Source organism: Pristis pectinata, chromosome 2 (assembly GCF_009764475.1).
Source record: "Pristis pectinata isolate sPriPec2 chromosome 2, sPriPec2.1.pri, whole genome shotgun sequence".
NCBI lineage: Eukaryota > Metazoa > Chordata > Chondrichthyes > Rhinopristiformes > Pristidae > Pristis > Pristis pectinata.
In genome coordinates, this window is record NC_067406.1 from 50,147,964 (window position 1) to 50,175,753 (window position 27,790).

General features: G+C 38.7%; 1 protein-coding gene across 2 annotated transcripts in view; it reads right to left on the reverse strand.

Moving 5' to 3' along the window:
- plpp1a (phospholipid phosphatase 1a) overlaps positions 1–27,790 on the reverse strand; it is a 97,467-nt gene extending 69,677 nt beyond the window's left edge. Inside the window, exon 1 of one of the 2 annotated variants that reach the window (XM_052036911.1) lies at positions 27,268–27,790. In XM_052036911.1, coding sequence (XP_051892871.1) covers positions 27,268–27,325 — 58 coding nt within the window. In that variant the 5' untranslated portion in view covers positions 27,326–27,790. The remainder of the gene's footprint in view (positions 1–27,267) is intronic. The other variant, XM_052036920.1, reaches the window with a different exon arrangement.

Genomic DNA, 27,790 nt, shown 5'->3' on the forward strand with positions numbered 1-27,790 from the left:
TAGGCAAAAAAATCTAGCAATATTCATAAAAAGGAATGTGCAAGAGCCATGTAATATCATCATGTAGAGTGCCAGATTTGCTATCAGTTTTGAAGTGTCTAGTTCATTATTTGTGCATCATATTCATTTTACTGATGACTTAAACAAAACATACTTCCCACTTCCAAGAAATTTTGTTCATCTTGGCATCACCTCTACACAATGAGTACATGATGTTCCAGACCTTGGATTATATTAGCAGTTCCAAATACAAACACTGCTATCTATGGTTCTCTTTACTTATTCTTTCTCAACCCTTGCAAGGGTGGAAAATGTTGTGATCAAAGGATCAGCTGGTGAGAGGGTGTTTTGGAATTGGGGGCCAGGTAATGCAAGGACTTCAGATCCTCAAACATGTGGGTCCCTATTAAGTTATACCAAAGCTGGTCTCATATGTGTTGTAAAGGTTAACTTCTTCCTAAATGGCCTGTGCTATTGTTGGGCAAGAGCATCGTTAAAATCACATGTATGGACACCTCCACAATACAAGTCATGGGCAAGGAGGGCCCAGAACCAATTTGATATTGTAAACTGTATGGGGTTAATATGGGTGGGTGCCCACTAATAGGCATGAATGGTGGGCCAAATGGCCTATTCCGATGTTGTATGACTCTATAGAAGTCATAATAAGAACCACATATTTAGCAATCTCAATTTTGATTACATTCCTTTGTGTATTGCACAAAAACATTTTATTACATAAAGAACTTCCAGACTATAGAATGCACACGATTCACAGATGGCTGTCAACCTCTGGTATCTTCCCCAGGTTTCCAGTATTCATATGCAAACTATAACAGTATGTTTTTAATGAGTGTGGGGGAAATTCAGACCTGATCTAGTCAACACCTAATATTTACATGCAAAGGATTTGCTGGAAAACATTCAGAAGTAGGAGTCTAGGCAACCATCTCTTCATGAAACCCAAGGGAATTGAGATGAATTACAGTGCTTGCAGACTCATCTCCGTTTCTGATTATAGATTGCATGGAATAAAGCAGTACCTTGCAGACCTAATAGTCATGCCCTACCAATTTATTCAATGGCACCACACAGACTACTGATGTTGGTACTTTTAATACCAATATTTTAATTCAAAACATTTAAAAGTTAGGGAGATTCTAAATTTAAAGGAAATAATAAAAGTACTTTAGCAGTGCGAAAACACAGTATAACAGATAGTCAATAAATACACCATTCCTACAGGGATCTATTTTTAGTATGCATGTTCATTGCTTAAGTGTGCACATTCACATACTACTAGTCTCTAAGCCAATGCTACTTTCAATTACGGGGTACTTTTTTCCTTCTTGAAGATATTATGTTTGTTTTTTATTTTGTCATGTAAATTATGTATGATTTATGTTAATTTAAGTTTATGTAATTTATGTTTGTCATGTTGGTAATGTACTGTGCTGCTACTGCAAAATGCTGATTGTCATGGCATTTATACTCTGGCTATGTATGCCAATGACAATAGACTTGAACTTAAAGAGGCAACTTTAATCAGATGAAAAAGTGTAAAATGGACAATATTGAATCAGTTGTGCACTTTACAACTCTACCAAATTTATGTTCCATTCACTTCAACAGAAATTAAAAATTGGGAAATCATTACGCTTATCAATCATTGCTTATTTTGAACAACAGCCCAGAGCAAAAACTACCCCTCATGACCTGGGGAAGCAACACTTACTTCTTCATTTATTTCTAGTAGTCTGTGTCCAGTTTAATCATCAAATGGTCCTTTAGCAGGTATTCGAGGAAGGGAAAGCAGATTATATCTTTTTATCCCTTTATTCTACATGATAGTCCACTATTGACATTGCAAAAGGTAGCCTTCGTTTCACAATTTATCACTGACCCCCATGCATCTTGATTTTGGGCAACAGTGGAAAATGAGTACTAGACAGTCATCCTAAATCCTGAGGAATGCCCAAGACAAACAAAAAAAAAGTAACGGAGGATCTGTAACTTATATCATGTCACCTATTTTCAATAATTTCAATCAGGAGTGATAATAACTTGGGCTGCAATCCCACTACCACCCATTTTACTCTCCTTCTCACAGAGAAGTTTTACTTCAGTGTCTCAAAACAGTGAATTTGAACTAGAACTGGATATATAGAACATAATGCTAGAAATACATGTGGTCAGTCAGAACTCAAAAAAAGCAAGTCCAAGTTTACTGTTTGCTGCAGACTCATTCTAAATCTAAAAGTTTTTTCCCTTATCAGAAACTTACAATTTTGCAGTGCAGTGTTTTTTTTTAAAATCTTCCAACATTCTTGTTTTTTTAAATTTAATTTGCTCTTGAACTATCAAAACCCTAATTTACTTGGAAGTGGAACAGAAAAAAGGAACACAAATTGAGAACAGTGTTAAGTGAAAACTGAGTTTCTCCCTGCTACTCTCAATCTCTCTCTTTTTTTTAAGGGTTTATTTATGGTTATGCCTAGTTTTCTCCAGATTAAGGTGAATAATGTCAATTATTTCCTATGCTTTACATTTAGAATTGAATAAACAGTGTCTATAAATGTGCTTAAGTCCACTTTTACGCAGATCAAATGTATAACACCAACTCTATGAATACATCTTACAAAGAAAAAACTTACTTCCCCTAATTATAGAACTGCATTCCCATAGTTCTTTCCTGTACCCTTTTGCAGTGTAAAAATACCTTACTTATTCCATTAACCTCTTCCCTTCTCACAATTGGTCATGCATCTCCCTCAGGCTAGTTTGCCTTTTCTTTCCAACACTAGCTACTAATAGGAGAAGCTTTCTCTTTACAGAACATCACTGCATTACAATAAAATTGATTCCAGATGGGATATTTTAGCCACTTTGTCTGATTGGTAGCCAACTTATGTCCAATTATCTTATAAAAGGAGACACAGCTGGCAGTTTGTGCTCACCTGGAACCTATTTGTTGATACATGAGTGGTAAAACTAAACTGCTGAGTGCATGTGATGGTGAATACACTGGGGATTTTTATTTTGTGTACTGGATAAAGAAGCAAGATTTTCCCTTAAAATCAAGTTGAACTTGTCTACACCAAGCAGCTTATTGTTCAGAAGAAACGGCAAAGATTTCCTTCATGAGTAACAAACTGATTTTAAAGTAATATCACAAAAGATTGATTTTCCTTTAAAATAAAGTATTAATGTAGGGGTGATGAACTTTTTTTTAATATAAAACTCTTCCAGGCAATTTGGAGAAGTTAATTTCTCAAAGTCCCTTACCCTGCAAGAAAAATTTTGAAATTAATTTCCATGCCAGCGACGGTTTTCTGTAAGGCAAGTATTTCTGTTCCCAAGTACTGATTTCTTTAATGTCTAACATCAAGGAACGAAAGGTTTTTTTTTTGGTTGGGGGGGAACCTGAACTAATTACAGACTATTTCTGCAGGGGCTTCAATCAGATAATAAAGGTTAAAGTTTTTCATTAAACCATACAATTTTCTCTAATTCTAAACTGCTACTCAAAATAACCCTTGACAACAAGATGTCTTCAATTCTGCTTAATTAGTAAGATGCACAGAAATATAATGACAATTTCCTTTACAATTGGATTGAGTGGTTAACTATTCAGCTTGACCAACATTACAGGTCGTTGTTAGACTGGAGCCTATGGTCCTAACATCACCTAAATGAATGATTGACATCTCTCAAATGTAAACAAAAACAGCTCACTTTGCACATCTCTATAAATAAAAGAATTGAATACTGATTTTATTGTAAGTTTGGTGCTACATGGAGAAAATCAGTATGTCCATAAAATTTTAAAAGATGACTGCAAATAAGGGGTTGAAAATCAAGTATAGTCGGTTACAGCAATAACAGGACTTTTGTTACCACTAGGTGGTGATTACTGGTATTAAAAAATGTAGATTTCTCCCTTCATCAAGAAATTCCAAGTAAGCACCTGAACAAACACTTTGGAGCTGATTGCGCTGTGACCTGGACCTTCGACTCTACTTCTGCAATTTTAGAGGTTCACATCTGGTTTTGGAGTTTGATTGGCTCAAGGCAGTTTAGCTTAAACTGTCTCAGTAATCCAAACAGGAATGGACTTACTCAACCTGTCAGGATGTGCAAAGACAAACCTCTCATTCCCTTATAAAAATCAGCTGCAAGTTTTAAACAGACATAAACCCACAGCAGAGTCACACTGTCACACATTATTATAATATAAACATCACTCTAGTTAACCACAAAATAAAGCTGGTTCAGATTCATATGTGTCAAAATAGTGAAGTGTAAAAGTGTATGAGTCACACCTTTTCTCAGGTGCAAAACATACCAATTTAGCAATGAAGCACTCTGTGCTAACCTGTATCAGGGTTGGTCCCACCACTAAATTCATGGAACCCTTAATGGGAAGACCTAAATTTGTAAAAGAATCCATTGTGAAATGTGTCAGCGATCAGATGCTAACACCACTTGCTTAGTATTTGTCAGCATCACATACAGTTGCCAAATCCAGACAAGCTTAAGAATTCTTTTAAAAACACATCCAGAGGATTCAGGAGCAAAAATGCCCTTACAAGTCAATTCCACCCACCGTCCTTCCACTGGGGATTTGCCTCAGGACCATTGCCAGCAAAGCAGGCGTACAAATTCTTTCACGATTCCCACCAGCTTCAACAAATGTCACAATGTGGCATCGCACCAAGACAACATTTAGAATTCTAGCATTAGCAATTTATTTTTATTTTAAAAAGGAGCATTTAGTGGTTTTTCCGCTTCTGCAGAGCTCCAGTCTGACAACGGCCTGTAATGTTGGTTAAGCCAAATAGTTAACCACTCAATTTAAATGTAAAGGAAATTGTCGCTACATTTCTGTGCATCTTACTAATTAAGCAGAATTGAAGACATTTTTTTTGTCATGGATTATTTTGGGTAGCAGTTTAGAATTAGAGAAAATTATATGGTTCAATGAAAGACTATAACCTTTAATATCCGATTGTAGACTGCTTTCTGAGCTGCTCCCTATTGTTCATGCAACCATTTTCACAAGCATCATTGACCTTCAGATAACTATAAAGGAGTTAATAGTGTTTCTTTCTTCTCTCCTCTTCCTCCCTTGCATCCTTAATACCTTTGTGCTTCTAACTTTTCCTTGTTCTGATAAAAGGTGATTGATTTGAAATGTTAACTTAGCTTCTGTCCTCAGATGCTACCTGACCTGCTATGTATATCCAGCAGTTTCGGTTTTTTTTTCAGATTTCCAGCATCTGAGTTATTTTGTATTTGCACTGCAACTCTCTGCTTCGCCAGCCTTTTGTGATTGCCTTCACTTCAAAGTGATCTGTGATACTACCAGAGAGTATAATGGTAACTATGCAAGCATATTTTACATAATTAGCAAACATCTCTGTAAAGATAGACCAAGCAAAAAATTCTAAGGCTTGTCCTTTTTGCACATGTTACACACTCTGAAAGATCAGACATGGTTTTGTCAGGACAGAGATGCCACAGATGTAATAAATTGTTACTACATTGATTCATACTTCGGCATGAATGACTCACTCTCAATTATGCTTCAAACCACAAATGTCTCACTTAGTCTTGATGCCTCTGAAAGTGATGTTAATTGGACATTACACAGACCTGCCTATGACTGATAAGCAGAGAGAAGTTATCTCTGCCATTTCAAAATTTTCCCCTTCCTAATTCCCAGTGCAATAGGCTCTTACAGCCATGTTGTTTTATTTTGTCCTTTTTTGAATAGTCTTTCAGAAGAGACACATATTTTGCCAAATTTTGTTTCAATGCTTATGCCTTCCAGTTTTGAGAAACTCCAAATTGGTCTCTGAATCAACTCGGGAGTCATTTTATCTCCTTTAATCCTCCAGATCTTCCAGAATACAAGTTTGAGGGTGTTTTGATACAAGCTTTTCTATGGGTTTAAAAATGCAACAAGATGGTTGTTATAAAGCCAGCTTAATAAACGTTTAACATACAAATAAGATGTTGAGGTGTTACACTCTTTAAATCATTCACTGGGATTTCAATCGTATTAAAATTCGAACTGTATTCAAAATTATCTTCCATCTAATGCTATTTATATGTTGCTTCCTTTTCCCAAACGTGCTGACCAACTGGCTGGAGTGTTCAAGGACATCTTCAACCGCTCACTGCTGCAGTCATAGGTTCCCACCTGCTTCAAAAGGGCAGCAATCATACCAATGCCCAAGAAAAGCAGGGTGAGCAGTCTCAATGACTGTTGCCCGGTAGCACTCACGTCCACCATAAAGAGGTGCTTTGAGAGGTTGATTATGGCTGGAATCAACTCCCGCCTGATTAAGGACCTGGAGCCGCTGCAAATCGCCTACTGCCAGAACAGGTCTACAGTGGACGCAATCTCACTGGCTCTCCACTCTGCTTTGGAGCACCTAGACAACAGCAAAACATATGTTAGACTGCTGTTTATCGATTACAGCTCAACATTCAATACCATCATCCCCTCAGTATTAATCAACAAGCTTCTAAACCTAGGCCTCTGTCCCTTTCTCTGCAACTGGATCCTTGACTTCCTCATCGGGAGACCACAGTCAATACGGATCGGTGATAACATCTCTCCTTGCTGACAACCAACACAAGCACACTTCAAGGATGTATGCTTAGCCCACTGCTCTACTCTTTCTATTCTCATGACTGTATGGCTAAGCACAGCTCAAACATCATTTATAAATTCACAGATGAGACCACTGTTGTTGGCAGAATCTCAGATGGCACTGAGGAGGGGTACAGGAGTGAGATAGATCGGCTGGTTGAGTAGTGTTGCAACAACAATCTTGCACTCAATGTCAGCAAGACCAAGGAACTGACTGTGGACTTCAGGAAGGGGAAGTCGGGAGAACACACACCACTCCTTATTGAGGGATCAGCGGTGGAAAGGGTGAGCAGCTTTAAGTTCCTGGCAATCACAAAGAAGGCATGCCAGCGGCTCTACTTTGTTAGGAGTTTGAGGAGATTTGGTATGTCACTGACGACTGTTGCAAATTTCTGTACAGTAGATGTACAGTGGAGAGCATTCTGACTAGTTGCATCACAGCCTGGTACGGAGGTTCCAATGCACAGCATTGCAAGAGGCAGCAGAGGGTTGTAGACTCAGCCAGCTCCATCATGGGCACAACCTTCCCCACCATCGAGGCCTCAAAAAGGCTGCATCCATCATTAAAGACCCTTACCATTTGGGACATGCCCTCTTCTCTTTACTACCATTGGGGAGGAAGTACAGGAGTCTGAAGACCCACACTCAACAATTCAGGAACAACTTCTTCCCTTCAATCATCAGATTTCTGAATGATCCGTGAACCCAAGAACACTACCTCATTATTCCATTTTTTTCTGCACTATTTATTTTGTAATTTATAGTAATTTTATGTCTTTGCACTGTACTGCTGCAAGAAACAACAAATTTCATGTCATATAAGATGGTGATAATAAACCTGATTTTGATTCTGAAGTGTTTTCAAAATATGGTCATGAAAGATTAAGTTACAGAGTCAGAGCTGTACAGCACAGAAACTGTCCCTTCAGCTCAACTTATCCATGTCAACCGTGATGTCTATCCTCACTAATCCTATTTGGCTGCATTAGGCCTATATCCCTCTACTCCTTTCCTATTCAAGTACCTGTCCAAATGCCCTTTAACCGTTGTAATGGTATCTGCCTCTACCACTTCCTCTGGCAGCTTGTTCCATATAACCTTCACACTCTGTATGGAAAAACTTGTCCCTCAGATCTCCTTTAAATTTCTCACCTCTCACATTAAACCTGTGCCCTCTAGCTTTAAACTCCCCTACTCTAGGGAGAAAAGGTTCTGACTATCTACCCTAGCTACACCCCTCATAATCTTATAAAGTTCTATAAGGTCACCTCTCAGCCTCCTATGCTCCAGAGAGAACAAACCCAGCTATTCAATCTCTCCTTGCAACTACAGCCCTCCAATCACGACAACATCCTGATGAATCTCTTCTGTACTCTTTCTAATGCTTACCATATCCTTCCTGTAGTGTGGTGAGCAGAACTGTACAGAATCCTCCAAGTGCGACCTAACCAACATTTTGCAACATGACGTCCCAACTCTGATACTCCTTGCCTCGGCATATGAAGGCAAGCATGCCAAATGCCTTCTTCACTCGCCTGTCAACCTGTGATGCCATTTTCAGGGAACAATGAACTTGCACACCAAGGTCTCTCTGTATATCAGTACTCCTTGCCCCTTACTATACATGTCCTGTCAGCATTTGATGTCCCAAAGTGCACTACCTCATAGCTGTCTGGATTAAATTCCATCTGCCACCACTCCACTTAACTTTCCAGCTGATTTATGTCCCTCTGTATCATTAGCTAACTATCCTTGTCATCTACAACGCCACCAATTTTCATATCGTCAGCAAACTTGCTAATCAAACCACCGTCTTTCTCATCCAGGTCATTTATACATATGACAAGCAACAAAGGTCCCATCACTGATCCCCATGGTACACCACTGGCTACAGATTTCTAGTCTGAAAAGCAACCCTCCACCACTACCCTCTGCCTCCTATCACCAAGTCAATTTTGGATCCAGTTTACCAACACACCTCAAACCCCATGTGCTTTAACTTTCTGGACCAGCCTACTGTGTTAGACCTTGTCAAAAGCATTACTAAAATCAATGTATACCACCTCCACTGCCCTGCCTTTATCAATTTTCATAGTTACCTCATCAATAAACTCTATCACATTTATGAGATACGCTCTCCCCTGAACAAAACCGTATTGACTCCCCCTAATCTGTCCCTGCCTTTCCAAGTGAACATAAATCCTGTCCCTTAGAATTTTCTCCAATGATTTCCCTACCACTGATGCAAGGCTCACTGGCCTGTCATTTTGTGGCTTATCCCTCCTGCCCTTTAGGAATAAGGGAACATTTTCTCTCCTCCAATCTTCTGATACATCATCCCAATGAAGATACAAAATCTCTGTCAGAGCCCCAGCAATTTTCTCCCTTGCTTCACATTGCATCCTGGAATACATCCCATTAGGCCCTGGAGATTTATTCACCTTAATGTGTGCCAATATCTGTACAATCTGTGATGTTTTTTGTTTAAGTGGACACACCACATAATTTGATTATATTTCTAACTTGGTGTATTACATGTATCTCATTCAGTGGGAGAGGAATGAGGGAACTTGCATTTATACAGCATCTTTCAATAAGGTACCCAAAATGCTTTATAGACAATTACACACCTGAAGCACTAGAAGAAGCAGGAATCAAAAACCAAGCAGAATTGTGTTGTAAATCAATCAGCCATTTGGAAACTTTGATCTGTTCGGATGTCAGTGACACATGACAGGTATCTACTGATATGATATTTATCCTTGCAAATGTATGTGAGATTCAAAACTGTTGTGTTATGGGAGATAACTCATCAATATTTTTGTGGCTTTACTGGTATCCTTTAAGGGGGATAGATTTTTCAATTACTATTTGGTATATCAGACATACAAAAGAAAAAAAAACTCTTTTGATTTAACTTCTTTGGTGGAAGTAACTGATTGAGAGTCATATTGGAAGCCATCACACTAGCTAACATTTAAGTTGTATCTTTGGCCCTTGTATGTAGATTCTCTAACAGACCTAATATTCCGTTTTTCTTCTTTAGCTCTTAAAGTGCTCTCTGGTGATCTTAGCTCATTATCTAGCATATGTTTTTCCCTCAGGAGAACTTAGAAAGAGGAGAAAACTGTCCTGCATTTCATTCTCAGTACAAAAATATCTTAAGTTTCACAGGATGAAAGTAGGTTCACAAATTCCTTTAATCGGCTTTTTTCTTTCCTCATTTCACTACACCAGAAAGATCATAATCAAAGTCATAAAATCTTTGACTATAATAAGTTCATTATCCTTCTTCAACCCCTTCGTGGGATTTGGCACGAATGATAATCCCTCTTTGTTACTTTATTGTTGATAAGGTCCATGGGTCTGCCCACAATTGATTCCACCCCTAATAAGTTGTACGCAGAGCACTTCTACTGAAGGCTGCTTCTCACAAACCTCTCTGTGACTTCAAAAGCTCTCCCAGTAGTCTGTGTCTTCCTTCCTTCATTGCCAATCCTACATTTTTCAATCATTGCAAATGATTGTGGTATCAGACATTCGGAGAGTGATCCAGTATCTGATTGACAAACTTTTCCTGTAGTTAAGCATTGGAAAGATCAAAACCAAAACACGCTGATGGCTAGCTGGCTGGTCTGTAGAAAATCAACACTGTGGTAGTAACAGCAACATGTCCCAATCTCCTGTAGCTGCACCTTGTAGCATGGAAGTCAGGAACAAGGTGGAAGGCAGATCCATGCACATCTGCCCTCTCACTCTCGACTAACCATCGTATATGGGCATTCAGCTTTATCCAGTGCATCCAGCAAAGCTTCGTTCATTTGAATTGGGTCTCCAAACTTCTCTGCAAAACTAAATTTTCTGTTTAGCTTCCTTCATTTCAACAAATATTTTAAATTGCATCAGTTTCATTTGTTGCATTCACTTTTTTTTACATTTTTAATCATTTTAATTTTTAACCAACTGTTCCTGATCATGGACATCTGAAAGCAGTGAGCTGTCAGAAGGTCTTCAAGGCAGTCTGTGGTCAGGACCTTAGCTTGCAGCCTACCTGCTATTCACGGCCCACTGCACCTCCCAGAAGATCTGCCACAGTGATGCTAACGGTGATGCTAACACGGTGCAGCTGCACAGCCATAATGCATTCAATGTGGCTATTGTGCCACTTGAGCGATGGGTCCAAGGTACAGTCTCGGATCAATGTGACCCAGCTTAGGATCTTCAGCTGTCACCACAAACACACAATCTCTCACAATGGCCACTATTTCAGGTTGAAGACAAGGCTTGCAACATCGCCAACCCATACAATTCCAAACGAAGCTTCCAACCTCAATCTTTCAGTCACAAAGATTGTTCACATGCACTGCTGCAGTATTCTTGACTTTCACTCTACTTCAGGTCATTTGGTTTACCAGTCTTCTGCTGCAATGCTCTCCTTGCTTACCTTTCATCTTTGTTAAACATCAGTTCATACAAAACTCAATTACCTGCATTCCAATTGGCATATTACCCCACTCTACCCCACTGTGATAAGACTATTGAACGGTTACCTTATACAATGAGCTGGATTATGACCTCACAATCTACCTTGTTGTAACCTTGCACCTTATTGCACTGCACTTTCTCTGTAGCTGTGACACTTTACTCTGTACTGTTATTGTTTTTACCTGTACTACATCAATGGACTCTCTACTAACTCAATGTAACTGCACTGTGTAATGAATTGACCCGTACGATCGGTATGCAAGACAAGTTTTTCACTGTACTTCAGTACAAGTGACAATAATAAACCAATACCAATATGTAAAGGGAGGAAAGGATGGAAAATGAACTGGATATCACTATCCAGTCCAGAGCCACCAGCTGAAAGCCACTGCAGATCACTAAAAGCCATCACATGTTTTGGGGCGAAAGTCCTTGGGCACCATTTCAGCAATGAAACATCATTCATGTACAAACTTGAAAAACACTGGCAGATCAGAGCAACATCGCTGACCCTGATCCTGTCCTCGTTTGAGGCTATATGCATACTTTTTCCAAGAGATATCAATGAACTACAATCCAGAGATGAACTAGAACGATATTATCTGTCAATGACCAGAAAAAAATTAGGATATACAGGAAAAGAAGCAACTGCACCAAAATGTACAATTCTTTCATTTGACCGGCCGCCAAAGGGTTAAACGAATGACGAGTCCAGATAACAGGTCTCAACCAGAAACATCAGCAGTCCATTTCCCTCCACAGATGTTGCCTGACCCTCTGAGTTCCTCTAGCAGCTTGGTTCTTGGCTGGTAACCTAAACCTTGACTGCTCTTCATGTGGACACACTGAAACCACTAAATAGGCTATTGGAACCTGAGGTAGGCCTATTGTTGCCTCACGCTGAATCTGAAAATTGCCCAAATTTCTTTAAATTGTATTCTGCAACTACAAATTATTTGCAGTTGCAGAATTTGAGATCTAAAATCTCATTTCTGTTTGTAGTTGCTGAAATGTTAATTCTGTTTCTCTTCCCATACTTGCTACCTGACTTACTGAGTATTTTCAGCACTCTTTACTTTTAATTTAGATTTCCAGTATCTGCAGATTTCTGTTTTGATTTGCACTTATTTTGACATTAACTTGCACAATTATTAAATATAATTAAATTGTAAAAAAATATTTCTGTGATGAATTTCAGACCATATCTCATATCTCTATTTGGATAGACCACTATTCAAGTGAATTTACATTCCAGGTCTCTTTATACATAAATCACTGCTCACATAACAATTCTGGTAATACAAGGATTGGTGCAGTAAAATCAAATCACTTCTGGTAAATGCACAGCATATGTTAGACTGTGAATTGTATAATCAAAACAAAAATGGACACAAAGGAAGGATTATTATGTAGATCAACAGGTTCATAAAGGGGTGAAGCTTATCACCTGGAGAATATAATACCAGATTGAACAAAATTAGACAAGGAAGCATTCTGTACAGAACTTTCATGATTAGGATCTTGGAAAAAAAAGATTCCATGGCAAGATTATGCTTTCCTGTTAAAAAAAACTGTGTCTGATTTCACCTCCATGTTTATACTAATCAAAACCACATTTTAAATGGATGTCTCTCTTGAATCAGTTAAGGAGTTTAGCATGACTTAATTATATTGAAATTCATATCGGTAAAGGTGTTTGGAATGTGATAGCTAAACATTTTCCTTCTTTTTAAATTAGTTCTGCAACTGGTAGCAATAACACTGTTCTGAGGAAACATGACTGAAATGATACACTTCCAGTAGTCATAGTTTTGTCTGACATACAGGAAGACACTTCTGGTTGTCAGATGCTAATCAAAGATCTTCAGATCCTTTGTCAATGGCCTTCTCTGGAAAAGGTCAGGAATGGGGCTGTGTATTGACATTTCCAGTCTTCAGCTTCATTCACAACCTCTTTCACAATGGAGCAGTCCATTACAGCTACAAAAAGGGGGGAAAAAAAACAAGTTGCTGGAGGAACTCAGCAGGTCAGGCAGCACCTGTGGAGGGAACTGGGCAATTGATGTTTCAGGTCGAGACTCTTCATCTGGACTGAAAGATAGAGGGGATATAGCCAGTATAAAAAGGCAAGGGTCCAGATTGCAGCATCTGTAGTCTCTTGCGTCTCCGCAACTACAGAATAACCCAGTCAGCACTGGTGTAGGCTGTCAAGTACAATTAACAATTGTGATATTAAAGAAGGGCTCAAAACATAGTCAACAAGTCACAAAACCTGCAGCCAACTGACACCACGTTCACCCAATCACAATCATCAATAACATCATAACTACATAAAAACATGAAAAGGTGTTTTTAAGCAGTCAGCAGATCAGGCAGCATCTATGGAAAGAAAAACAGAGTTAATGTTTCAGATCGAAAACCCCTCATCAGAAATGGTGTCTCCACACTGAAACATTAATTCTATTTCTCTTTCTATAGACGCTGCCTGGCCTTTTGAGTTTTTCTAGCATTTTCTGCTTTTATATCAGATTTCCAGCATCCATAGATTTTTTTTATTTTTCAACCACAACCTCAAGATCAGCATCCTGGACTTCACCATGGACCAGAGACTGAGTTACCTGTATAAAAGCATGAGGGGCATAGACAGGGTGAATGTATTCGGTCTTTTCCCAGGGTTGGGGAATCAAGAACTAGGGAGCATAGGTTTATGGTGAGAGGGGAAAGATTTAATAGGAACTTAAGGGCTAGCTTTTTTTTACACACGGGGGTGGTATGTATGTGGAATGAGCTGCCAGAGGAAGTGGTTGAGGCAGGTACAATAACAACATTTAAAAGACACTTGGACAGGTGCATGGATAGGAAAGATTTAGAAGGTTATGGGTAAATGCTGGCAAATAGGACTAGCTTGGATTGGCATCTTCGTCAGCATAGACCAGTTGTGCCAAAAGGCTTGTTTCTGTGCTGTACGACTCTATGAAATAGCCACATCAAAAAATGTGGCCAAAAGAGATCAGGCTGAGCCCAAGTACTCCTAGTTAGACTTCCTAACCCTTCAATGTTTCTTTATGATCCAAGTAAGAAAAATAATGGTTTGCTTATCACTTGCCTGGAAGGGTGCTTCTGTAACTACTCGGGAGAAGGTCAAAACCATTCGGGACAGAGAAGTTTTCTTGGTCACCGCTCCCACCCTGGCACTTGATATTCATTCCCACCTGCATCTGTGCACTGTGCTTACATTATGGACTGTCTACAAAGTGCACCATAGAAACTCACAAAGCTTACTTCAGTAACATCTCCAACTCTGCCTCCTTAATCACAAAATACAGTAAGAGTAACAAGTCATGAGGACTTATCTGTTGGAACATTCACAGAATGAAATATTGTCAATATTGGGAAGCTGCACAGTAGAAAGGAGGACTAAATATCAAACCAGTAAGTCAAATCTTTATTTTGCAGTCAATCTGATAATGCTCAGATTCCTGGGAATAGTCCATTCTATTTTATGCGACAAGCAACCAACTCCTGCTGCACTACCAGGTTAGCAGTTCTTCTGGTTACTTCCTTTCTAGAAGTGTACAGCATCACGTACAAATTATCTGCATAACGCATACCTTAATCTGGAACATCACGTTACATCTCTGGAAGCTGCCATGCTTATGTTCAACTTGTAATCCTTTGATGTCTTATGGCCAAAGTTTCCCCACAGGATACAATATCCTTTGAGTAGTTGACGTGGTTTTTAATCTGTATATTATTACGCTGACTTTTTTTAAAAACTGGATTAATTTCTCTGGGTTGGTTTTACAGTGATTTGTTTAGTTAATTTTGTCTTGTATGATCTGGGGGCAATATCTTTACTTGGATAACCCTGTGATGGGAGACCCAAGCAATTCTGTACCCTTCATGTTTACGTGTATCTGTTCTACTGTACACATTCTCTTAGAACAAAACTGCCATTCCGCCTCCTCTCATTACTTCTAAGTTCACATCCTTGAGCTGTTTACATTTTTGTTCAGTTCGCTATTCGATATGGTCTTTCCTGTAAAAGGTTTTAAAGCCAGGTCTCCCCATTTTGTGCAGTTTACTGCAGTATGAGCTCACCATAGTTTTTGTTAAAATATATCCACTAGTCTTTTTCCTGTGTTTCTTTTATTATCCAAGCCATCCCTTCACTTCAGAGTGTAAAACCAATAGAAGTGGAAAAATGGAAAGTGGAGAGAGGTTGTAATCGAAGGCTGACAAGTGGTTGTTTATAATTTGTTTATGAGATAAAGTCAGGGATTAATTTATTTGAATTATTACATCATTTTGTTGACTCAGATTAGGAGCAGTTTACTAAGAGATAAGATTTTAAAGCTATCTCTATTAGTCACATGTACATCAAAACACACAGTGAAATGCATATTTTGCAGAGTGTACTGGGGGCAGCCCGCAAGTGTCACCACGCTTCCGGCGCCAACATAGCATGCCCACACTTCCTAAGCCGTATATCTTTGGAATGTGGAAGGAAACTGGAGCACTTGGAGGAAACCCACACAGACACAGGGAGAACGTACACACTCCTTTCAAACAGTGGCCGGAATTGAACCCAGGTCGCTGGCGCTGTAACAGCGTTAAGCTAAGCGCTACACTACACTACTTTCCAAATAGTGTATTTTAATGAATGATCTGTAGAGAAAGTACAAATGTCTATCTTGCACAGTGCTTTCCAGAAACAGTCCAGATTATTTGAGAACTGTTATTAATTACCTAGGGAATAGATGGGTGGGAAGGGGAGCTCTCCTCTATCAACTTCCTGACTATGTTCATTGCGGGTCACAATGCTTCCTGCCGTTCACACAGATCATTAAGTACCCACATAACATTCACTGCCACAACCAAATTTGCTCGACTCTGGCCATCTGCTCCAAGCTAATCTGATATCTTTGATTCTCCGCGTCCCCCCATGACCCTCATATTCAGAGATAAGACCCCTCCTCTCACTAAAGGGCCAAGCTGTCATCACCCCATATATCAATGACTAAGATGACAATGAGCTGCGCAAACCTCTCATTTGGGCTTGTTGTTCATGAACTTCCAGATCAAGATTTATCTGTTCAGACCAGCACTCTGGAAAAGCCACAGAATTGCAAATAGCTGCTGTCCAAGCCAGGGGGTAACAGCTGATAGTGCTCATAATGCTGGTGATACTGGCATTGCATGTATTATAACTGGCAATACACTACACCCTAAATGAGTAAGAAATCGGCTATGTGTGGGCAGCTGTTCTGATGTACAGAATAAACTCACAATCCAGAGTAAACATGATCATGTAAACATTGATGGCTCTGCTCTCACAAACATGACTTGGTCTGTTCGACTAAACAGGAGGCAAACACTAATACTTCAACACTTAAGGAAAATATCAGCCACAGAGGCTTTACATCAGGAAGGTCTGCTCTTGGAATTGGAACTAAAATGATTTGAAGTAATTCAATATTTCCAACAAATAATAGGAAACCAGAATGAGAATCAGAATCAGATTTATTTTCACCGACTTATATGACGTGAAACAGCAGTACAATGCAAAGACATAAAAATTACTATAAATTACAAAATAAATAAATAGTGCAAAAAGAAAAGGAATAACAAGGTAGCGTTCATGGACCGTTCAGAAATCTGATGGCTGTTCCTAAGTTGTTGAGTGTGGGTCTTCTGGCTCCTGTATCTCTTCCCCATTGGTAGTAACAAGAAGTAACAGAGAAGCTGACCTATTAGTAGCCTGCATTAGTACTGTTATTTCAGTTATTTGCTTTTATATGTGATTCAAGTAATATTTATTGTGTCATTTGGATCGATCTTTGAGAATGAGACAGAATAAGTTGTGGTCACTAATGTTGGCTACTGATGTAACAACTGTAAACTAAAATAGGTTAGACATTCAGTCTGTGGTGCCATATATACATCAACTGCCACACAGAGCAAACTAAGCTCAGCTTCTACATTGGGAGGGAGTAACCCGAAACCATAAGGATGGAGAAAATGTAAGGGGATTTACCTAGAGGTAAAATGAACTGCAAATAACATCAAGATCACGGAAGCAGTTTCACAGCTGCACTGAAGGGACCATAAGAGCGGATTATAATATCCCACAGGGTAGGAAAAGTGCATTGACAAAAAGAATCAATGGATTGGCTGCTTCAGATCCTACTGATGATGAAAACGTTATAGTTCATATTATCTTCCAACGCAGAAAGACATTCAGCCTATCGTAGCTTTTTTGAAAAAACAATGCAATTCAATTACATGGATAGGAAAGATTTAGAGGGATATGGGTCATGTAGATAAATGGGACTGGCTTGGCTGGGCAACTTGGTCAGCATGTACAAGATGGGCCAAAGGGCTGTTTCTATGCTGAATATTATGACTAATTTGTCTTTCTCAATAGCCATGCAGATTTTTCCCCTTCAAATACATATCCAATTTCCTATTTAAAACTACCACTAAATGTGTTTCCATCACCTTGATTACTACTCTGCAAAATTAAATCTTCCTTTTCCCTCCTATAGTTCTTTTACCAAGTTAGCTTGAATATGATTATCCATGCCAACTGTATTAAATATGTTCAGAATTCCAATCCCCTCCATTAAATCTCCCCTTATTTTCCTTGCTGGGGAAAAGAATACAGATTCTCCAATCTCTCCACAGGAAGACCCTCAGCTCATTCTGAAATATATATTTTGCATCTTCTCACCAACCCGGACATCTTTTCTAAAGCATGGTGCCCAGAAATGGAACAATATTCAATACCTGGGGCCTAACCAGTGATTTATAAAGGTTTTGCATAACTTTCTTGCTTTTAAATTCAACACATCTATTTATAAAGACCAGGATCCTGTATGCTTAAAATATAAACTGCTTTATTGACTAGTCCTGCCACCCTTAAAGATTTGTATTGATCAACTACAGGTATCCATTCCTACATACCCTTTGATATCAGACCAGTTAGTTTACATCACCCTTTCCACCAGTCAGTCCACATGCTCCTGAAATCTCTTGCAATCCCAGTTCCAAACTTTATCATCTGTAATTTTACCACCCCACCCCAAACATCTAAACCTAGATCATTAATCCAGATTAAAAAAGACAATATTCCCAATATCAAACTCAGAAAACATTACTGAATATTTCATACCAGAAGGAAGTATGACTAATCATAAATGCAGTTTCTGCTTGGATCACCAATTCTGTACATGCCGTTGTCTTTTTAATGTCAAGGGCTTTGATTCTTGAGTAATTGAGGATTGTAGTTTTGAGGTCATCTCAATGAGAAAACATTATGAAATGTGTGAAACAAATGTGTATGAATAAAACTGAGGATGCAGGTCTGCTTCCAAAACAACAGCAGTGATCTAAGTACATTTAACCAAAAGCCTGTGGTTGTTACCAACCCATAGGACAAAATCTTATCCTTCTATCAGGCTTAATAGGCACCCAAGAATGACAAACAAAATGTAAATCTGAATATTGTTATTGAAGTATGGATTTCAATTGAAAAGCATAGCTCTAGGTTATCTTCATCTGCAAAACATTTCATTCCATTGACTTGTAATTACGATCAACTCTGTCTTTTTCCAAGGCCTTTCATTATCATAGCCCTCTGTACACCTGTAATTTCCTCAGGCTCTAATAACCCTCTAAGTTATCTGGGTTACTCCTATTCTGGTCTCTTTATCATCGTTCAGCGATTCCAATGGCAGCTATAACTTCAGCTGCATGATATTAAAGCTCTGGAATTCTCTTCTTCATCCTCTTCACCTTTCTGCCTTTTTTTTTAAAAAAAAAGGCCACTTTTTAAAACCCAACTCTTCAACCAAGATTTTGGTTCAAGTGCCTTATGTCTCTTTAATGGGGCTGCTGTTAAATTTTGCACGAGAACATACATTACCTGTGAATCACCTTGGGACATTTTGCTACATATATGCAAGTAGCTAGTATCATCTTTTTGTAGATGGGTTTTCTCCAAGGGAAATCCAATCAACTATTGCTGTAGATTTCAATGTTTTACATTTTAAAATCAATATTTTAAATGATATGGGTGCATGGCTCCAGTGGATCAGTTGGTGAATTGGTTTTGTGCAGTACTGAGTCAGAACTGATCCAAGTCCCAGGTTTGATCCCTGGTCTGTGCCTATTTAACTATTTTGAATCAGAGCACTGCAACTGGGAAGAATAGTCTAAAGAGCAACAGAAAAAGCTATCTCCACTATTTTCATCATCCAGTGACCTCTGCGTGAAAGTGAACATTTAGTTTAATATTGAGGACAGGCTCAAACTTTCCCAACAGTCACATGGGCTTTCACATTATTTGCTATCATTCATGTGTGAGGATAAACAATCTGGACAAAGTTCAGAGGGGAAACAGCACTTATAAAGTCATTCATTTACAACCAACATTTACCTGCAGGAGAATGGGGAGAAAACCGGAAATCCTTAAAAACATTTAGGGATTCCGTTCTTTTTAAAAGAGGCCCACCCACAAAATGATGGCAGTTAGGGTTTGATTACTCTACATTCGAAAGTCTCCATTTACACTATCTTTGCTACTTTGTTCTTGTGGGGCATCTCCAAAGCTGTTCCAAGGCCAACAGATCTCAAGCCTTGGCCAATATTGGGTTTGATATAGCTGGAACAAAAAAATGTAATAAGGGAATGACAATAGTTGCCTTTCCTCCTAGCATGCGGGAAAGCAAATACGCACATTCATCGGCACTGCTGCTATAAAACACAAAATCCGATGGGAGTGGGATGCTGCTATGTGTAAAATTGAACAAATAAATATGTATTCCACTACTAAGATGCAATTCTGTGGAGCATCAACATGTAAAATGGAATGCAGCCTACAGTTTTTACACATCTCAACAGCACAGGACTGCTTATACTCCTCCACTTTACTGCCACAAATATACTTTGACTTAACATTAAATTATTACATTTAAAGATGTTGATATATTTTGAAGAAATTATTTTGCCAGATTAATAATTCAGCATATTGGAAAGATAAGGGAAGAGATCAAGGGGACTCATACTTGAAATACGTACTCGTAATTGGAAAACGTTCTAGATTTTCCAGCTAAAGATCATCATAACTTTGAATACTATTTAAGACTTCAACTAGCATAGTGATCCCCAGTTAAATCCTTTAATTCAGATCACAATTATTCGACTGCACAACCATAATTTCATGGGCAAGTGTTTAGTTCAAGTTGGGCAAATGTTACATCAAGTTTTAAACTAAAATCACTACATACTTGCTTTCCCCACTTTGCCTCAAAGTGGAAGATGTGTAGCATGACTTACTTTCAAAGGACTCTGACCTGAAATTAGCTACTATAACTGGAGTAGTATTTATCTGTACTCCTTTGCCTTGGGTTCAAAAAGCAGTGTATAAAGAGTTGCAAATGGAATTTAATACTTTGCAATCACCAATAAACATTCACACTATCTTTACAATGGGGGGAAAACCATTGATGAAGCAGCTGAAGATGGCTGTGCCTAGGTTACTCCCAATGGTCTCCTGCAGCCATACACTGCAGCTCAGGTGAGGATTATCCAACGACCTCAACCACCTTCATGTGTGTGAGGTAGAATTCCAGCTCGTGAAAGCTGTTCCCTTAAATACAAATTACTAACTTACAAGGGTTTCTTGATGTCATATTTGTTGAGACGGGTAATATTAAAAAAACAAACATCCCCACGAGCACCAACATTGGCCTCCCACTCAACCCTCCCAAGTTGCAGATATACAGGACAGCAATACTGACGATGGAGATGTTTGGGGGGCTCATGCAGTAATAAACGAAGTTTCCTACATTCGTGACAATTTTGATCAGGCTATACTCTTAGAATTAATTTAACTTAAAATCATACTGGCTTCCTTATAGCAATGAAGAAGTGACAACTTCATTGAAATTGACAGTGAAACCTGAAAATTGTTTATTTAGGGTATGGGCGAAGGTTGTCATTTCTCTAGGGGGTCATTTTATTTTCAATTACCTCTGTAGTGTACAGCAAGTCCAAGAAGGATTTAGACTTCAAACACTAATCAGAAGAGTGGATCCAAATTCAAATATTGTAATAGATTTTGTTTGGGAATGGATGTGCACATTTTTAATGCATTTTTCTGCCAAAGAATGAGCACCACCAAATTGAAAGCCTCCTCAATAGCAATTTATGAACCATGCAATGCCAAATAATTTTCATTCTTGAATAGAATTCAAGAAAATTTATGGTGTATCCTTAAGTGCTGATTGTATATGCCAAGTTCTGTTTGGTTTATGCTGGGATTTACACTGGCATAGGTAAACCAAGATACTGAGGAGATGTTAGGTGTAGATTGAAGGTGATAGTTACGGTGTAAATCTTGTTACAAATTTAGTAAGAACTTGGCAACTACAATTGTGTAGAACTTGATTTATTACCCAGAATTTATCAGAAACCATAATCACAAATTAACTCTAAATAAAAACACCTCCAAGGCCACCAACATGCCTTCTGTACAATTCTTTCAAGTTGCAAATGCTTAGTGTCAGAAAGACTTATCAAACTATTGGTATTTCTTATAGTATTGCTAAAGATTTATGTAATTATTCAAACAGTATGAATAAAAATACAAGTGCTTAAAAGTATAAAACCACTGCAGAGATGCAACCAATTCTGAGCAAATCTTATTTCTTTAAAAAAAAATCTGCTGTGTACATCACAGTTCTGCTTTCAAACAAATCACTGAGGTATGGTTGTGGACAAACAAGATGGAGCCAGATTATTCATCAATGAGATGATCCATCATAATTCAATTCTTTGCTAAAATATAAAAGTGGTTGTATGTGCCACAGGCACATGGAGCTGTATAAGCCAATATAAGACACAACTTCCTAAAAAGATACCCCTTCACATAGCATTGTTATCCTAAATAAAATGATGGGGTAGAGATATTGAAAGATTAAATGAATGGACAAAATTCTGGCAAATTCATTTTCATAGAACCAAGAAGAAAGTTATCCATTTTGGAATACAACAGGATAGACTATATCCTGCCAATAAGAGTACCAACCCTTAAATCTTTTACTATTTGTATCATGATGGGCAGCTTAGCACAGTTGTGTAGTGTATCTGGACTCCAAGGGTTAATAAGGAGTAAATACACAATATAGGATCTATTCCCTTAAATTTAGTCGAAGTTGTGATTTGATTAAAATGTTCAAAATGTGAAGAGCACATAACAGGGCAAATGGAGAGAAACTCTCTCTTTCTGTGTAGAAGACTAGAACTGAAGAGAAGTCTAAAAATTAGTATCAATCCTTTCAGGAGTTACTGAAAGAAAATCATAAAAACTGCAGATACTGGAAACCTGAAAATGCTGGAAAAAAAAATTCGAGGTCAGGCAGCACCTGCAGAAAGGCAAATACTCAACTTTTCGTGCCTGCAACCCTTTGTCAGACCCAAAACCTTGACTGTTTCTCTTTCCACAGATGCTCCCTCACCTGTTGATGTTTTCCAACCTTTTCTGTTTTTCTTTGAGGAGTTAAGTTGTGAAACAGTACTACATTCAAAAAAATGGTAGATATCTGGAATTGTTTTCTGCAGACAAATAATGCTAAGTAAGTGTTAATTTTAAATCTGGATACATGGAGATAGAATGACCCATTTGACACTCAAGCCCAAGGGCTTAAAAGGTCTTGCACTGATCTAGCATTCCATACATGGTTTACAATACAATGGGGGCAAGGTTCCAAATCTGCAGATGTGTAATGCTAATTCTCTCAGAGGTGCTGTAAATAAATTTTTCATTCTATTCTTAGAAATTTCCATTTATAGCAATAAGATAAAATCAAATATCCTTAAGAATTCCTCTCCATTGTATTGGGCTAATGTGTAAAGGGTGACAATGTTTTGCAAATAATGTGTTTTGAAAGATAGACATAATTGGCTTCAGTGGAAATTGATTTAACGTTTAATATGGTGTACACTTGGATTAAGTGAAGTATGCAAAAATATTGCTTTAATCATAATGCCTTTACTTTCACTCTGTATACATAGAGCTATAAAAAGAGCACACCAAACAAAGATCTACTCTCTCAGCAACTCCAAGTCTCCAGATTACTCAATATGCCAGGTACTTTACAAAAATTACAGGGGTTCTGATGACTTTCAGATCAACTCTGGGTTGCTGCAAGCAGTATTTGAAAGGCCAATGACCTGAAGCACTATCTTTTTTTCTCCTGATAGATCTGTCTGAAGTGCTGAATATTTCCAGTAGCTCCAAGTTGTATTTAAATGTTTACGTTTCATAGTTAACATGCTTTCCTCATGTTTCAGTTACATTGAAACAATATTTTAAAAATTGCATAGTGGTAAGGGCAGTGACGAGGAAACCATATCTAAAAAGGAGGAAAATTAAAAGGCCTGTACCTGGAAGATGGACATCTCAGACATTGTGGCAGCAACGCAGACAAGGCTGGGCCATGTAACCACTGCAAAAGCAGCCTTCAAGCCTCCACTTAACTCCTGTTTCAGTATTTGTGGTTTGCACAAAGTCATTGTACATGCTGAAATTTTGCAGAAGTGTCATCAAATGTGTTGTGCATTATGATAACAGATTTCCACAACCTTTGCTCTTTAAGCTTTAGTGTCTAAAGATCATAATTAAAGTTAGGGGTCAGCCTAAACTCAAGGGTGAGAAAGTTATTGAAACATTAAGGACCGTATTAAGCATCATTTAGAAATGCACGGATTAAATAGTCACCCAGTTAAGAGAAGGTCCTGTCTGAAAAAAGACTTATTGGAGGAAACAATGGGAGTTGAGGTGGATCGTACATTTGATTAGCAAACAGCAATCCTTTGACAAGGTCCACAAACGATAGATAGGTAAGTAAAATGTAGATACATAGATCAAAGGAAACAGGGCACTGGATCTAAAATTGATTCTATGGTAGGGTACTTTTATGCTTGGTAGCCTGTTCCCACTGGCCTTCAAAGTAGTTTTGCACTAGGTCCCTTGATTTTTACAATGATTTAGACAAATGCAGGAAATTTGGAGCTGTTGATAATATATAACTGGTTATGAGGTTGATAGCAAAGTACAAAGCTGTTGATTGCAATAAGCTATCAATAGACTGCTCAAGTGGGTGGAAAGGAAGAGATGCATGGCTTTCTGACTAACATACAAATAAAAATACACTGTCAGAATCCCGTCATAGTCCCACTAACAATAGCACATTGATCATAAAGCAGCATCACTTCCACTACTTAGAATAGAATCAGAGTTATACAGCATGGAAGCCGGCCCTTCACCCCAACTCATCCAGGCTGACCAAACTGCCTACCCGAGCTAATCCCATTTGCCTACATTTGGCCCATATCCCTCGAAGTCTTTCCTATCCATGTACTTGTCCAAATGTCTTTTTAATGTTGTAATTATACCTGCCTCTACCACTTCCTCTGGTATTTCATTCCATATACCCACCACCCTCTCTGGGAAAACTTGCCACTCAGGTCCCCTTTATGTCTTTCCCCTCTCACCTTAAATCTATGCCCTTCAGTTTTAGACTATCCTACCCTGGGAAAAAGACTGTGACCATTCACCTTATCTATGCCCCTCAATTTTATACATCTCTACAAGGTTATCCCTCAGCCTCCTATGCTTCAGGGAAAAAAGCCCCAGCCTATCCAGTCTCTCCTTATAACTCAAGCCCTCCAGTCCTGGTTACATCCTTGTTAAAGTTCTCAGTTGAGCTACCTTTACAGCAAAAGCAACAGATGAACTGTGTGTCAGTGCCAGACCTGGTTAAATATACTCACTGGAGAAGCTAATTGCTAGGCTAAAGACTACAACAACTAGAATCTCACTACAATTAGTGCAACAGGGCGTCTCCAGAGCAGACACTAATCCAATTTCAACGAAATAGTGACATTTAAGATGTTTTTCTAAATGCTATACACCAATCTGTAAAATCTACCACTGATCAACACAATGGGCTGAATAGCTAGGTAAGATGACCATTAATGATATCATGAAACAATATGTACCAACTGTCGTGAGTGAACATTGTTAATGTTGCATAGAGAAAAATAGTTCTTGCACCAATGGAAATATTGGACCAAATCAACTACTCTGATTAGAAGATTGGACAAATATTTTAAAACTGAGTCCAATTTATCTGCTGGAAAAGGATGATTTATAAAGTTCTGTCAGGAGATATGATGGATTACATTTATGCAAGAATAGAACAAATAATGGTCTGAATGACAGTTAGTGGCAAAGGAACTATGCTTGCGACAACATTGAAGAAAAGTGGCCACAAAAGGTTTTGCAGCCTCTACAGCACTGATTTCTCCATGGGAACAGCACTCAGGTGCCTAAGGGATCTACGGCCATCAAGAGCCATGTTATCAAGCAGGCTGAACAGTTTATCACATAGAAGACCAGTCACAGCGAACATGAAGTACTCTGGGGAATGTTTCACTAATTTAAAAGTCCATAGAATTATCATTTGAGGAGAGCGAATCGCACTCCATAGTTATAACTTTTATTTCCCAGGACCCAAGAGATTAGGAGTATAATTTATAATTTAATTTTATTTTCATTTTCCACCTTCGTCATTCTCTGCCGCAATTAAGCAATAATTGCACTAACTGTGCTGAAAACCCAAATACTGGAAAGGACGCAAAGCACCTGGCATCTCCCAGTTGGTTCTCTTCAATATATGGCCAAGTGCCTGCCATCCAGTTGATATGCTTCTGAATGGAGAAAGTTGAACTCAGACATTCAATATACAAGATGGGAATAATAGATATATCCACAACAATGTGCATTACTATCTGTTATATTATTTTAATCATTTTATAATCTGCACTATGAATTTCTATTGGAAAGGCAAATTGTACCAGAAAGTCATACAGGGCTTTCTTAAATTGTTATGTCATACCAGAAAGATCCCAGATTAAAAATGAGAATTATTTAAATTTCTTATTGTTATTTGGGATGTCAGTTAGTGACCTTTCCTGGACCAGTCTTTCCTGTTATATCAGTTCTTTCCCCAGTTAACCACTAAAAATAGAAAGCGCTTTCCATGTCCATTTCTCTGATCCTGAGCAAGTGATATCATTTATCTAATAAGAGATTGTGTTTATTACCAAGTTTGAATTGAATACGAAACAAGCAGGTATTGTTTACAGTAAAAGAAAATTATAATATATATGAAGCTCAATACGACTTGATGCAAGCCTCTTAAGCAGTGGAAGAGAAGGGATAAATTGTGAACATGTTACTGTTTATATAAACCGCTGCTTCATAGGGCTCGACGCAAGTAATCCAGGTCTAAAATAGATCATTAAATTCATCTCCAATTTAGATACAATTCTAATTCTAATATTCGAGTTCCATTAGTTTTACAGTGGGCAGTAAGGACAGCTAATGTGTTTTATAATCAATTTTGGAGGGAATACACATACTCCTTATTTCAGTGAATTAAATCAAAGTGATAGCAGCAAGCTTCTTTGCTATCGTCGGATATGCCTTCTGGCCGAAGAATAGAGACGGTACCAGCAAACAGAAAGAAAGCTGCACCAGTCGACAATTTACGAGTAGCCCAGGACTGACACTAAGGGACTGATTAGGCAGGGACCGTCTGGATCACATAACAGACCGGTTCCCTTTGTGACGGAGATACGGGCTGCAATACGCAGAGACTGCCATAGCCAAATTATATAAATTTCCCTTTTGACCAATAACAATGTGTTAAAAATTGAGATTTTGTCCTTGAAGACAAATCGAGTCCAAGAACAAGCATGTACTATTTAGTGTTTACCCTTCGACCAGGATCGGAACACACCTCACAGAGACCGCATCCATCCCTTGTCATCGCATTCATTGAGAGGAGCAATACAAGTCACAAGTTACCGGGGGATCAAGGAAAAAAAAACACAAGTACATACAAACATAGCAACATGGAAACAAAGCAGGCGTTCATCATTATTATTGAACACAAAATATCAGTCACACCTAACATACATGAAAATATAAACTGAGCGCTGGATGCAGGGCAGCCAATGTATTTTGATAAATCCACATATATACTTACCCAATAGGACGCATATTACATCCAAACAAACAAAGGGGACTCTGTGTCTGTCAAACATCTTGCTCTCCTCAAGTGTTGAATAGATGACGGCCGCTCCTCTCTGCAGCGCCCTTTCTGCAAATAATCTTTTGAAGTTGGCTTTGGTTTTGTCTGCGGGATGATATCGCTTGGGTGCGCGTGTTTGGCGAGGGATGGCAAGGAGGGGTGCGCGGGTTTAAAAGGACGGCTCACGGCAGTGCAAGCAATGGGAGAGGAAGGCTGAAGGCTAATGGCTGACGTAGGCTCTATTTCACAGCTGGAGGAGGAACCTGTAAATCGGCATTGCTAATGGGATTATTCCCTCTACGTTTACATATCACGGGCAGAGAAAAAGCAGAAAGATCCTAGACTCTCTCCCCCTCGATCCGCACTGAGCTTCTCGACGCGGGATCTCGGAACGCTCTTTGCCCGGTGTGGATTGTGACGTTCAGACCCCGAGTCCCATCACAATGGGAGCCCAAGGCAGGGCTCCAACAACCCAGCG